The sequence below is a fragment of the Macrotis lagotis genome, chromosome X (assembly GCF_037893015.1).
Source record: "Macrotis lagotis isolate mMagLag1 chromosome X, bilby.v1.9.chrom.fasta, whole genome shotgun sequence".
Taxonomy (NCBI): domain Eukaryota; kingdom Metazoa; phylum Chordata; class Mammalia; order Peramelemorphia; family Peramelidae; genus Macrotis; species Macrotis lagotis.
In genome coordinates this window covers 660,336,928-660,351,150 of record NC_133666.1, presented here as the reverse complement: position 1 = coordinate 660,351,150, position 14,223 = coordinate 660,336,928, and the positions used below count along the sequence as shown (strand labels likewise).

The window sequence follows — 14,223 nt, the reverse complement described above, 5'->3', positions numbered from 1 at the left end:
AGATCCAGACAGTACGATGAAAATTCAGGGAGGACTGGCTAAGGATCCAGGAGGGAGGGGGGAGTGGTCAGCAATTTCATATTTTGTAGAGCATTCAAAAAAGGAGGATAACTAAGGAAAAGTCATTATATTTAGGATAAGTAATGATTAACTGTGAAAGAGAGGAGATACAAAAAAATAGCTTAAGGGTTTGGAAGGGCTAAATGAAGAAATTTTAAAGGTGAGAGAGACAACCTGGGTTTATATGCATAAATACATAAATTCATATACACATACATATATACACAGCAAAGAAAGAACAGAAAAATAGGAAAAGAATAGAGATATGTGTATGTGTGACAGAGAGAGAGAGACAGAGAGAGACAGAGAAACAGAGAGAAGAGAGAAAGACAGAGAGACAGAGATAATGGAATGGGACCAAGGTCACAAATAGAGAAGTTGGCCCTGGAGAAAAGGGTCACTTAATCAGAGGCTAAAGGAGGCAACAAAAGCATAATGCTTAAATAGATTTTTGAAGTTATAGGATCATAAATTTAGACTTGGAAGAGATCTTAGAGATCAAGTAGATAGTGTAGAATAAGGAGCTCTTGGTAACCTTGGCGTTTGCAATATGGAATTGATTCTTTTTAAAAAGCAGATCCTCTTCTTGTATTCTGTTGAGCTCAGCACATAACAAAGCTAGTTTGCATCTCTCTGTGTCTCCAATCCATAGAGGACACAGCTGGCTCAGAGTATGATTGGGATTAAAAACAAAGCAAAAAGCATTAGCCCATGGATAATCCAGAAAGTGAATAATTGAGAATTACTTTTTCTTCAGAAAAGAAATAAGGCTTCTGATACTTAGATTTTGGGAGGAGAGGACATGTCATGCCAAATTGAAAATCCAGTGGAGAATTGTTCTTTCACCTTTGAGCCAAGCTCCCTCTTTTTGTCTATTTAGTTTGGGCTTGAAATAACTTCCTATATCTAGGAAAAAGGATTTTAAAGAAAGCCTTCTATGAAGGCTCCAAAGACTTTCTGGAGATCTCATGGCCTTATCAAAACAGCATGGTGATGAGTTAATTGTAAATGATTCAGAGAGACATATGGATTACATTTCAATCAAAATAAACAAAAGCTTTCTAATTCAACAGGAAAGTACTTGAGAAAACATGTTTTGGGCTTTGATGAAACCCAAAAGCTTTGGAAAACTGTTTTGAGGGCCCCAAAACATGGCTAGGTTTACACTTTCCTGACTCAAGCTGTTCTTGAGTTTTAAAAATATTATAAACAGGCTTTGCTTGTCTGTGTCTCTAAATTAAAAACAAATCAGAGGTCAGAGGATGATCAGATCATAGATTTGGAGATGGAAGGCATCAGGGTTCATTTCCACGGATATCTTAATTATATAGATAAAGAGACTGAAGTTGAAAGAGGTCATAAGATCATAGGAGCATAAATCTTGAGTTAGAAGGGACCCAAGAGGTCATCTAGGTCTCAACACCTCCAATTTACAGAGGAGAAAACCCAAAGAATTTGAGAAACTTGTCCAATTTCATATAGTTAATGTGTCAGAGCTGAGACTGCTCAAATGCTACCTTCTCCACAAAGAGTCAGAGTAATGTATTCTATAATTCTCACAGAGAGTTTAGAGAAATTTCTGAACCTGGGGGTTTTACCAAATGAATGGACCCTTCTTTGACCAAGAGGGAACCTACCATAGCCACTGTTCCCAAGGGAGAATGAAGGATAATGGGTCATGCAATCATAATCACAACATGTCAGAGTTGGAGGGGGACCTCCCTTGACTTTCTAGTCTAACCTGTCTTGTTGTTGTATGGTTATTTCATTGTCTGACTCTTTGTGACCCCATTTGGGGTTTTCTTGGCAAAGAGATGGGAGTTGCTTGCCATTCTCTTCTCCAGCTCATTTTACAGATGAAGAAAGTGAGGCCAACAGGATTAAGTGACTTGCTCAGGGTTACACAACTAGTGTCTGAAGCTGGATTTGGACTCAGGTCTTCCTGATTCCAGACTTGATACTTATTCCAATGAACCACCTAGCTGTCCTAATCTAGCAAGAATCCCTCCTATGATGACAATGATATAAAGGGATTAAGTATTTTCAAAGCAAGGCTTTAAATTTTGCAACAACTCAATGAGATAAGTGCTACAGTTATTGTTGTCTCCATTTCAACAGATGAAATTGGGACCAAGAGGAGTTGAGAGGCTTGAGCAAGGTATTTAGCTGGTGTCTTGGTATTCCAGGTCCTTCCATTCCAAGTAAAAGATGTTTTTACAACTTCCCTAACAAGTGACCTTCGAGTCTCTGCTTAGAGACTTCCAGTGAGGGACATCTCGAGACAAGCCATTCCATCCTTAGAAAATATGAATTTTTCTTCCTCCTCGTCCTCCTCCTCTTCTTCTTCTTCTTCTTCTTCTTCTTCTTCTTCTTCTTCTTCGGGGTTAAGTGACTTGTCCAGGGTCACCAAGATAATAAGTGCCTGAGACTGAATTTAAATTTGGTTCATCCTGACTCTGGCATTGCTGCTCTACCCACTGTGCCACCAAGTTGCCCTTGAGAGCACTCATTCTTAAGAAGTTTTTCCTTACTTCACAACTATATCCATCTCTTTGCAATTCCCACTTATTAGTTTCTCATTTCTGAATTCTAGGAAAAGTAAAGGAATATTTGATTTTTCTTTTCTTTAAATTCTAGGAAATGGCTATAGAGTCTTCTATAGGTTTCAACCAGGCTTCAACTCTCACATTTGAGGGAGAACTGTTCCTTCCATTTTCTTCAATTATCTCTCATATGACACCAACCCAAGGCCATTGGTCAATCTAGTTGTCCCTCTCTGGACATTCCAGCTTGTCAAAGGACTTCCTAAAATATATTCTGATATATTCTGATTAGAGTAGAAAACAGTAGAATGCTCACCTCCCTAGTTCTTGGTACTTTGCCTGTTTCTCTGTAACCCAAGATTTCTTTCATTTTTTTCTTGGCTGCCAAATCACACTGGGTTTGTAATCCATGTAGGTCACTTGGAAGTTCAAATTAACATAAAATGAAAATTTTACATTTCTATTTATGACCATAGACTTTTCTATTATCAAACAATTGGTTGGAGGCAACAACAAGGTCCAAGCTTGAATATCTTGAGTTTTTCACCCTGTGATAGAGCATAACACATGATAGTTTGGGACAGTCCAGAGAAATGGATCAGGAGAAAGAAAAGTGAAATCCCTGACAATCCAAAGGCAATGAAGTATAATGGGAATACTTGGAATTATAGGATTAAGATCTAGAAGGGCCATTTGAGGTGAATTATGAGGATGATCCAATGTCCTTGATATGAACTTTAAATTCTGAAGGATGTCCTTATGTCTTTGTCACCTATCTTTCCATGCTAGAATCAGCCTCTCTCTCATCCAAACCTTACATTTTACAGATGAGGAAACTGAGTCCTGGATGCTTCCATTTACTCTGGGTGTTTCTTTTTACTTATAATTTAGGCAACTATATAAAAAGATAAGTTGCAGACTATATAGGTAGTTTCCTATATAATGAAAATCATAGGTATCCCTTCCTCATTAATATTTCCCCTTCCCTATTAGAATGTAAGTTCCTTGAAGACAGAAGCTATTTTTGCTTTTACTTTATATACCCAGGACTTAGCATAATAGCCGATGCATAATTAACCCTCAATACAGGCTTGTTGATTATTTGAGGAAGGGAATTGCCTAATGTCACAAAGGTAGTAAGCCAACCTGAAGGAGAACATAGGACCTCTGACCCCAAGTCAAGCTAACTTTTCTACCTGACCCAGAATTGTTTGTATGTGGAATTTTTTAATTAGTTGAAGGCATGACCAAGACTAGGGAAATGGCTCCATCATGAGCTCAAACCCCTAAGGATTACTGTGCCCTCCCCACCGTTTTTTTTTTTTTAATAGACTGACTTTGCATAATAGCCAGGAATTGAGATAGTTTAGAGTGAGGAAAGTAATTCTTTAATTTATCCTTGCACTTCAAATCTTGGTTTTATTCCATTTATACAAAGTAAAAGCTATAAGGGAAAATAACCCCTAGAAAACATCTCTTCAATAGAAGCTAGGAGAAATTCCAGTCTCCATGACAGAAATACTGTGTATATCCAAAAGAATTCAGTGTTGCACATGAGCCATTCTCTTATTATTCCATCTCAGTCCCTGAAATCCCAGGATCCACTTTTGTATTCAAGTCCAAGGAATTATCTTTGGGATGGAAAGACAATGCCATTTCTTTTCATTTATTATGTTTGTTTCTTTTCTTTTCTATTTTTGTAATTGTCCTTTACCTTTTTTATTCCCCCCAAATGTTGCTTTCCTGAGACTTCAAATAACATTTTCCTTTTGAGTGGTTCTAGCCTTCATCTTGAAATCCCAGTGGATTCCCAGTGAAATCTAATCTGTGTGTCCCTAGTTCATTTAACTCACCAAAATGGAACTGTATAGGCAAAGATATCTGCCACATTGAGTGGAGGAATAAGATTAATGTAATTGGGAAATATTTAACAAAATAAGTACAAATACAGTAGAACATAGATAATGTTAGTATGAGGTTTTCAAAGTTAATAAGTGATAAGCAGGGATATTGATGTATGGTTAAATGTATGGTTAAACCATTTCTAGTTGAATTTGACACAGTAGTATAAGGTCCATTAGATGCCCAAGGAAATAATTTTGATCCTTTTTAAAAGTCTTTTTTTTAAACATGGTTGGAAATTGGCTTTTAAATAAAATGTCTACCTAGCTTTAGAGTTCAACTCCTAAATTGATCTTGATTAATCTACTTTTTCTACTTGAATTTTACCTTGGATAGATTTGTACTTGGATAGATTTGAGATATAAATTGGATAATCTTGGGTAAAATATAATTTTAATAGAGCAGTCTTTTATATTAGCTGTGTCTTCCTTCTGATTGGTCTGATAGTACATCATTTGGACTTGTCAATCATAAAGCTACTCTGATTGGTGAACATTTTAGTGGAGCGGTAGACTTAAGAGTTCTCAGCTTCTTCCCATTGTTGGGGGGAGGGATAGCAAGGACATTCCCTGGCGGGAGGCTGTTAATTCAGTGTGGCTTCTATTTATGGGGCAAGGTGCCCCACCCAAGATAGTGGACAGATGCTTTGGGAGTAGGGGGCTGGGAGTAATAAATGACCTTCAGAAAATCTGTCTGACTTTCAGGGGTTGGACTGAGAAAATGAATAGATTCACATAATAAATAATAGATCCAATATTAACTTCCTTCAGTCCTAAATATAGTATCCTACCAGAAGTTGAAGTCTGTTAGCTTTGTCTTTAAGAAATAATGGCCAATTGCACTCCATGACGAGGCATTGGAAGAGAGCTAAATTGGTACTTGTCCAACCAGAGATGGAAAAGTATGTTTTTTTTAAAATGAACTCTGCTATCTGGCTTACATTTACCATATATCCTGAATTTTTTACTTTGATGGAGACATTTGTTGAATCTGATTCTCCCATTTGTGTAGAGAAAAGTGATAATGTCAATTATACAAAGTATGAGATTTTTTCTTTTTTTTGCTGCCCTTCCATTTTCCATTCTAGCATCTATTTCCTTTCCCCCTTTGCCCTTTTCCTGGATGCCTATATTCCTAACAGCTGGCTGCCTCAATTAGAAAGGGCCCAACAAAGTGATTTTCATTATAGTGTTAGTTGATAAAATCCTAAGGTTACTTACATTACTCCTTTTAGGGGTATTTGCATTTTAATAGTAGACTCTTGAAAGTTGAAAAAGCTTTTAGACATAAATATATGTATAATGCAGTTGAGTGATTGCTGAAAAATGAATCCAGTTCAATTCAATCCATCCACAAGCCAGTTACGTGACCATGGGCAGGTATAATTATTCTCCCCTTCTTTCTCCATTGTCTTACTTTCTGACAAGGGAGCCGGACTAGATTATGCCATATTATCCCTCTTTCCTAGCTGTTCTCAGACCCTACTTCTTCATCCTGATCACTTCCCATTTTTCTTCCTCCCCTCCTGATTCCAAATCCATTGCTCTGTTCCCTATGCCATGCTTCCTAGAGGCAGGAAGAAAGACTAGGATAAATTTAATCATTTCTATTTATCTTTGTTTCTTTAGTGGGAAGTACCTAGGAGGAAGGAAAGGGACTCAATTTCTTCCCCATTCAGCACCTTCCATAATCAATCAAAGCATTTATCAATCACTTATCATACAAAACAAATTAAACAGTCCCTGCCCTCAAGGAGCTTACATTCTTTCTAAGAATATATTAGCCAGAGATATCAGCTCATAGTTTGGAGTTGAAAGGAAAATCAGAGTTCATCTTTTCCAACCTGCCCATTTCAGAGAGGAAGAGAATGAGATTGCCTAAGGACACATACACAGAGCTGGGATTTGTGTCTTTAGGTCTCACCATGCTAGATGGTGCACACAACTAGGATGTAATAGATTAGAAGCAACTGAAGTCTTCTTTAAGCATAAGACTTTTCAAGCAAAGACCTTCCCATTCTTCCCCTCCACATTCTTTATTTTTCCAGGGGAAGATATTTCCACCTTGTCCTACAACAGGCTTTTGGCAGAGACAAGATATTATTTTGATTTGCTCAAGTAAAATTTTTTATATACTGCTGAAGTTCTTTGGAAAAACTGACTTCCACAACTTCTACTGGGGCTTTCTTTATTTTCTTTTTTATGAGTACTATTTATTTCACTTTTCAGTGCATAGTTCTAGAGAATGGCAAGGCAGGATGGACCCAACAGACTCTGATGAGGAATGAGTTGGGGACATCTGACTGTCTCTTCCTAGTCTTACAGCCACTAGAGGTCTAGACTATGCTGATCCTGTTCTGTCAATAAAGAATCTGTTCTAGAGCTGAACAAATATTATTTTTGGACTAGGTTGGTAGTGAGAGATAGTTTCAGAACAAATGCCTTTGTTTCCTTTTTATCACTTAAGGAGAGTAATTGACTAAGTGGTTTATCTTTATTATGCCCCCAAAAATAGGATTGGGAGGCATTTTGGCATTATGAGGTTATGTCCAGTGAAGACTATGAAGATGATGAAAAAAATGGAGTACATATTATTATGTGGACAATTATATTAACTATGACTATTAATAGCTAGCATTTATGGAATACCTACTATGTCTCAGGAATTTTGCTAAGCAGTTTACAAATATCATCTAAAGTCATACATCTAAAATCATCCAAAGCCATGCATAAAGAAGGGGAGAATAAAGTCATGCATCTAAAGTCATCTAAAATCGTACTGCTAAAGTTATACAGCTAGTAAAGGTCTGAGGCTGAATCTGAACCTAGGTCTTCTAATTCTCGACCTAGCACTTTTTGCACTGCACCATCTAGTTTGCCTATAACTTTTTCAAAGTCTTCAAGGCATTTGACATATATATACATACATATATATATATATATGTATATGAGAAAACTTAGTGGGGGGGGTGGAATATGATAGAAGTCTGCAAGTATTTGACAGACTGTCATGTGGAAGAGAGTTTTGATGGAGATGGTTGAGAGAACTGAGGTTGGGTTTATAATTAAGCCCCAAAAGAATTTAGCTGAGACTATGATGAGGAATGAGCTTGGAGACATATCTCTCAATAGACTTTGTACTAAATTTTACATTGAAAGGAGATGTTTGATTTTTGAAATGGAGGCATCCTAGGGAAGAGAACAGAAAAGTGATTAACTGATCCTATTATCCTATGATTCTCCTATCACCTGTGGAATGTTGGGCAAGCCACTTGGGCTAGTTACCGGACCTCAATTTCCTCATTTGTAAAAAGAGGTGGTTTTACTTGAAAGTCTTTGAGTTTCCTTCCAGCTCTAGATGTTGCAAAGAGGCAGTGTTAGAGCTGTCCTATAGTGAAACCATCTGTTTGGGGAAGTAGAGAGTTCCTTCTGCCTGGAGGTCTTAAGGAAAGGCTGAATGAACCCTTAGAATGGTTGTTGTGGAGAAGTTATGGACCTATGAAGGATCTGAGCTAAATGGATTCTAAAGTATCTTCTAGTATGGGAATTCTATAATTGTGGATAGACATGAAATCAGGAAGATTGCATTCACCTCCTTGGCAAGATAGGAAAGAAAAAGCAGACTTTGTTCTCTAAAAGCCTCAGCAGCCCCACTCATCCAAGTTCAGCTTGATTCAATTCAATCCAATCTAATTCAATAAACATTTATTAAATACTTTTTATGTTCAAGTCTCTGGGGATAGAATGCAAACATGAAACAATGTCTGCCTGCAAGGATCTTAGTTCTCTTGAATGAAAAAGGGATCGATACTATATAATGAATGAGATAGTATATAGATAAATACAGACAGTACAAGGGAAACTGAGGGCAGGACTACCCAGTACTATGTGACAGGGAAGGCTTGTGAAGCCATAAATAAGATGATGAGACCTGAAGGAAGAAAATGCATAGATAGAGTAAATCTTGTGGGAGGGAGATAGAGATTTTAGTCCAGGGAATAGCTGAGTCCAAATCAACTAATAGAATTTATGAAGGAGGGTAATGGGTCATGTATGGAAAGGTAGGTTGGAATACACTTGCAGAGGGTGTCAAATGCTAGGCTAAGTAGTTTATATTGCCTGGAAAGTTTCTGTAGGTTTATATAATAGAGAATTGGAAAGAATCTCAAGGAAAATGACACTGGGGGAGGGAAAGAAAATTGTCCAAGGTCACACAGGTAGTAAGTATCTGAGGAAATTTAAACCGAAGTCTACAAGCCAGTGAATTCTTTTTCCAATGATAGCAAGATAACTCAGGGGATAGAAGGCTGGAACTGGAGTCAGAAAGGCCTGAGCTCAAACCAGAATGTATTAGCTGGGTGATTCTGGGCAAGTCACCTAATGTTTCTCTGATTCGGCTTCCTCAACTGTAAAATTGGGATCATTACAGAACCTCCCTCCCAGGGTTGTTGTGAGAATCAAGTAAGCTAATATTTCTAAAGCACTTAACACACTGCCTAGCATACAGTATGCATTGTTTAAATGCACTCTTTCTTTCCTTTCCCTACTGCATACAGAAACAGTTGGGTACAGATCCAACTTTGTAAGAATGCCGATTTGGCAGTTCAATGGAGGATGGGCTAGAAAGGGGAGAGATTGGAGTCAAGAAGACCAAGTGGGATGAAAATTAAAATAAAATATATGCTATACCTGGATATTGGCACTTTCTAGGTCTCATTGATAACTGAATTTCATGCCTTCCACTCTCTTAGGGGTTACATTTTCATTTTTCTGGAAGATCCAGGGAGAACAGTCCAGACTTCCTACTTATGGTGGGCAGGTTATTTCCAGTGGATTCAAGATTTGTTCCAGTGAAGGAAAAGGCTCTGTGGAATTGTACATCCGTGAGAATTCTAAGAAATGGGAGGCCAGCTTCAGCCCACCAGGTAAAAATTTCAGAGCTGTTTTTGTTATCTTCTACTTGGTTACTCTGAGGAGACAAACAAACAACCTGCTTGATAGGACCCAAAGTATTCACTGATAAAGAACAGACTTACTCATATTCAGATAATATTGCTTAGCTGCAAAGTTGTTTGGTTTAGTATAAATAAGCTTATTGCTTTTTAAGGTGTCATTAGAGAAGGTTATAAAACTCACCATTTAAACAGACATTCCCCCTTTGCCAAAGACCATGTGTGATTTTCAAGCTGATTCTACATTTATTAAATTTCTGTTATGTTGGAGACTGAGGTTCTGCTAAGTGAAATGTTTCAGCCAAGGTCACTTACTCCAAGCATATCTGAGATTTGAATCCAGGATTTGAACCTCAAATTAAAAGTCTTTTCCATAATTTCATGTTAAAATGCTTAGAGCTGAGAAACCTTTTACAAAGGAAAGATCTTGGAAATATGGAACAATTCCTACCACCAAGAACCTTATATTCTACTAGGAGGTGAGGAAGATACAGCTTGTACACCAGTAGGCAAATGCAAAATAACAGCCGGGAAAGGAAGAAATCAAGAAAAATCATGGAGCATGTTGAAATGAGCTGAACCCTAATGGGAGATAAAAATTCTAAAAAGAGAGTGCAGTGTGTCCTGATTTCTAAGCCTAATGGTACCATTTATGAACCATGTAACTTTGGTCAATGGATTTAACTTCTCTTGGTCTTCGTTTCCTCATCTGTAAGGTGAGGGGGTTCCTTCCAGTTTTGAATCCATGATCTTGAGCAACTTGAGCATTCTTGAAATGGGAAATAGTCTATACAAAGCCAGGGAGATGAGACATGATAGGTTATGCTCAGAGAAAAACAAACAGGTCAATTTGGTTGGAATATTGAATGTGTGTGTATGTATGTGTATGTGTGTGTGTGGGGGGAGAGAGAATAAGAAGTTAATTAAGAAAGTTAAGTTGGAATCATATAATATTGTATTCTATCCTATAGACCATAGGGAGCCATTGAAATTTCTTGGGCAAAGAATTTCCATGCTCATTCATAATTTCATGATTTTGAAATTGGTTATTAATTTTCTATCATTTATCCTGTATGATTCACTCACTTGAAAGAACACAGCCAAAATCATCCTTTTCTCATTTCTGTCTTTGGCTGGTTCTGTTATTCCAGTCTTTGTAGGTTGATGTCATTAGGGGCGAGTCTTCTGGCCACAGCTCTGTGGACAATTAAATGTTTACCATTCCAGTGGCTTTTCCTGTCTTTGTTTTTTTTCCCCTCCTGCATCAGCCTGTGGGGCTATATGCTGGAGTCATATGCTAGGCTACAAGAAGTGGTAGAAGAGGCGGACAATGGGGGAAGGGTAGGAAAAGTTCTTCTTTCTCTCTTGTTACTGTAGCAATGGGACCAAGAGGGCTCCATGGAAGAGTTGGCATCTGAACTACACCTTGAAGAAAGATAAAGCTTCTCAGAGGTGGAGATGTGGAGGGAGTACATTTTAAGCATTTGCTTATAAACTAGGTTGAGCTGGGATTCTGTGGTTCCAGTACCCAATGATTCAGTCTCTTGAATAGATTTGGGAAAACAGAATTTCTAGTTGGAAGAGCCCTTGTTCAGAACTGTGAAGGTGACTGATTTGGAAGAGTTCTTTCCTTCTAGAGGACTGGTCATGTCTCAAGGGTGTGCAGATACTTTTGTCCTATTTCAAGAAATTTCTTTTACTCCTTTATGTGATGAGAACATGCAGACACTGCCAAATTAAACTTCTAAGATGTGTGGGAAGTAGGGGCTGGGAACCAACCTTCCAGAATTCCCCAGTGGCTGGGTTTCTGTTGTTTTGGAGATTATGGGTTGGGGTCTGATGGGAGATTTAAGCATTTTTTTAAAAAAATTATGATTCATTTTAAACAATCTTTAAAATTTGAATGCCAAATTCTCTTCCTCTAGTGTCTCCCTCACCCACTGATATCAAGATAATATCAATTATACACGTGAAATCATGCAAAATATATTTACATATTAGATTTAAGATTTAAAATAAATATCATAAAGGTCAACCTTGATTTACCTCAGGGTACTAGATGAAGAAGGTGCATTAGTAATTCTTAAACTTTTCTATCAGTTGGCAAGAATAATGAATTAAAGTAGGAAGTTACCAGATGGCATGGAATGGGGATTGCACTTTTTTCTTTGTTTTTTTCCTCTCAGTGCTGCACCCCAGAACCAACTCCAAGCTGCCTCCCTATATTAGCAGATTATTTCCTAGGAGAGAGATGGTATTCTGTTTCCCCACCTCTCAGCTGAATTTGTCTTGAAAGTTGCTTGGACGGAATTTGTAGTGTTGCTCGCCTCTCCTCCAACCACTTACCATTTTTAAAAGCTTGTCCCAGGTGTTAAAAATACAAATTGTAGCCTTGATGCAGTTATAAACCAAGGTGCTGAAAAGCTTCATTAAAAAAAAAAGAAATCTGACAGAAATTATGAAAACATTTCTTCCCTACAGATACTTTTAAACAACGCATTTATTCCAACCCTATTTGTATGTGTAACTATGGAAGCCAAGATTCTGTTAAGATATGACCTTAAATTTTGTTGCTCTGATTGGTATTTGCTTGCTAAACTCAGATAATTTTCCAGCATGGGGGCATATAAGGGATGGAGAAAGCATGTACCTGATGGTATAAACTCTTGTTTGTACAACAGATAGGTTGTTATTATTCCCACCTCCAAATGAGGGGGCAATTATACCTTGGACTTACTTAAGCATCACATGTTCTTCAGAGGCTCAAAAATGACTAGTAAGTTGCATAATACTTATCCACCTGATGTAATTGCTTTTCAATTGAAAATTACTGGCAAGATGACAGATGGTGGTTTGCTGTTCCAGAGCTGTTGTGTTCTCCCCAGCAGTGAGGCCATAATGATATCCGCATGTCATTATTTGGCAAATGTGTGGAGGTCCTACTCAAGGGAAGTGGCCCCAGAAATCCAAGGCTTGTTCTTCTTATTGGTGAGCTCAGTCTTCCCAAGAGAAGAGAGAGTCTACAAATGTTTATTGGGAATGGTAGGGAGTAGAGGGTAGAGATTGGTATTATGTAACTCTCCATTGGCATGTCAGGCTGTTTGTGGGTTTCTATTGCTTGGAGAGTGTGAGTTGGGGGTACATCTTGTACTCCCAGCACTCAGCAGTGTCTTGAATACAGTTAAATACTTATTTACATGTTTTTCATTCAGAATTTCAGAGAGGCATTCCTCCTAGGAATAAGAAGGTGACATCCCACTATACTCTCTCCTGGTCAGACCACATCTAGAATATTAGTGGGCACCATTATTTAAGGAGGTCATTGATTAGCTAGAGGGCAACCAAGATGGTGAAGGGTCTTGAGTATGTGGCATATAATGGAAAATACCAAGTGTTAAATCTGGAGAAGAGAAGACAAGGTAGGTGGGTGGTGGGTTGGAGTGGCATGATACATATTTTCAAGTATTTGAAATATTAGATTTGTTCTATTGGCTTTAGAGGGCAGAAATTACAAAGAGGTAAACTGAGGCTTGAGGTCAGGGAACTCTTCCTAATGATATCTGTCTCAAAGTGAAATGGATTTAGAGATCTTCAAGGAGAGGCTGGATGCCTTCTCACCTGCTATGTTATAATGAACACAGAGTATTCAAGCTGGGTGGTCACTTGGGTTTCTTTCAGCTCTGAGATTCTGTGATTTTTTTTTGTAGCAAAGGAGAAAATCATGGAATAATTATTTTAAGTTAGTTAAAATTTACTCAATTTAGAAATAATTAGGGGCTGCTAGGTGGTGCAGTGGACAGAGCACTGGCCCTGGAGTCAGGAGGACCTGAATTCATATCCAGCCTCAAACATTTAATAATGACCTAGCTGTGTGACCTTGGGCAAGTCCCTTAAATCCATTGCCTTGAAAAAAACAAACAAAAAAAGAAATAGATATAGGCATTAAAATTATTCTCAAGAAAATTAGGAATGACTGGGGAAGAGGAGACTTAGAGGTAATATCCAGTTATATTTGAGAATTTGAATGGTTGTCACATAGAAGACAGAATTAATTTCATGTAGCCATCAGTGGACATCTAGAAAATGGTGAGGGCTGTCCAAAATGGGCTGCCATGGGAAGTGATGGGTTCTTTTTCTGCTAGAGGTCTTTAGGCAACATCTGGATGATCCACCTATCAAAGATGTGGAGGGGAATTTTGATTCTGTAATTCCATAATCACTTTTGCTTTTCTCTAGGTCCCTATTGGACTCATGTCCTGTTCACATGGAAATCCAAGGAAGGTCTGAAAGTCTATGTCAATGGAACCCTGAACACCACAGACCCAAGTGGGAAAGTATTTCATTCCTATGGAGAGTCCAACTTCAACCTGGTGATCGGCTCTGACAGAGGCCAGCCTAAGAACTATGAGAATGGTGCTTTTGATGAGTTCATTATCTGGGAGAGAGCCCTTACACCCAATGAAATCAAGATGTATTTTACAGCTGCCATCGGTCAGTGAGAGTGGGAGCCACTGTGGGGGCTACTATTTAAAGCAGTTGTTTCTGATAGAACTCCTAAAAATCCACCACTACCACCATCCCTACCATAACAAAATACAACAAACTACTGCTTCCTCCTCCAATATTGATCTGATCCAGTGCTGGAGGGGCTAAAATGTACTCTAATAAATGTAGCCCTTTCCTAGAATGCCTGTTCCCTAAGATAAGGAGGTTAGCACTTTTCTTGAACTGTATTATAATTTATGTTTCCATGCTGAGGATCAGAAC

The 14,223-nt window shown here is 38.1% G+C and overlaps 1 protein-coding gene across 1 annotated transcript in view; it reads left to right on the top strand.

Annotated features, from left to right (window-relative positions):
* ADGRD1 (adhesion G protein-coupled receptor D1) overlaps positions 1-14,223 on the top strand; it is a 490,642-nt gene that overhangs the window by 49,438 nt on the left and 426,981 nt on the right. Inside the window, exons 4-5 of the mRNA XM_074205246.1 lie at positions 9,256-9,429; positions 13,693-13,947. Coding sequence (XP_074061347.1) covers positions 9,256-9,429; positions 13,693-13,947 — 429 coding nt within the window. The remainder of the gene's footprint in view (positions 1-9,255; positions 9,430-13,692; positions 13,948-14,223) is intronic.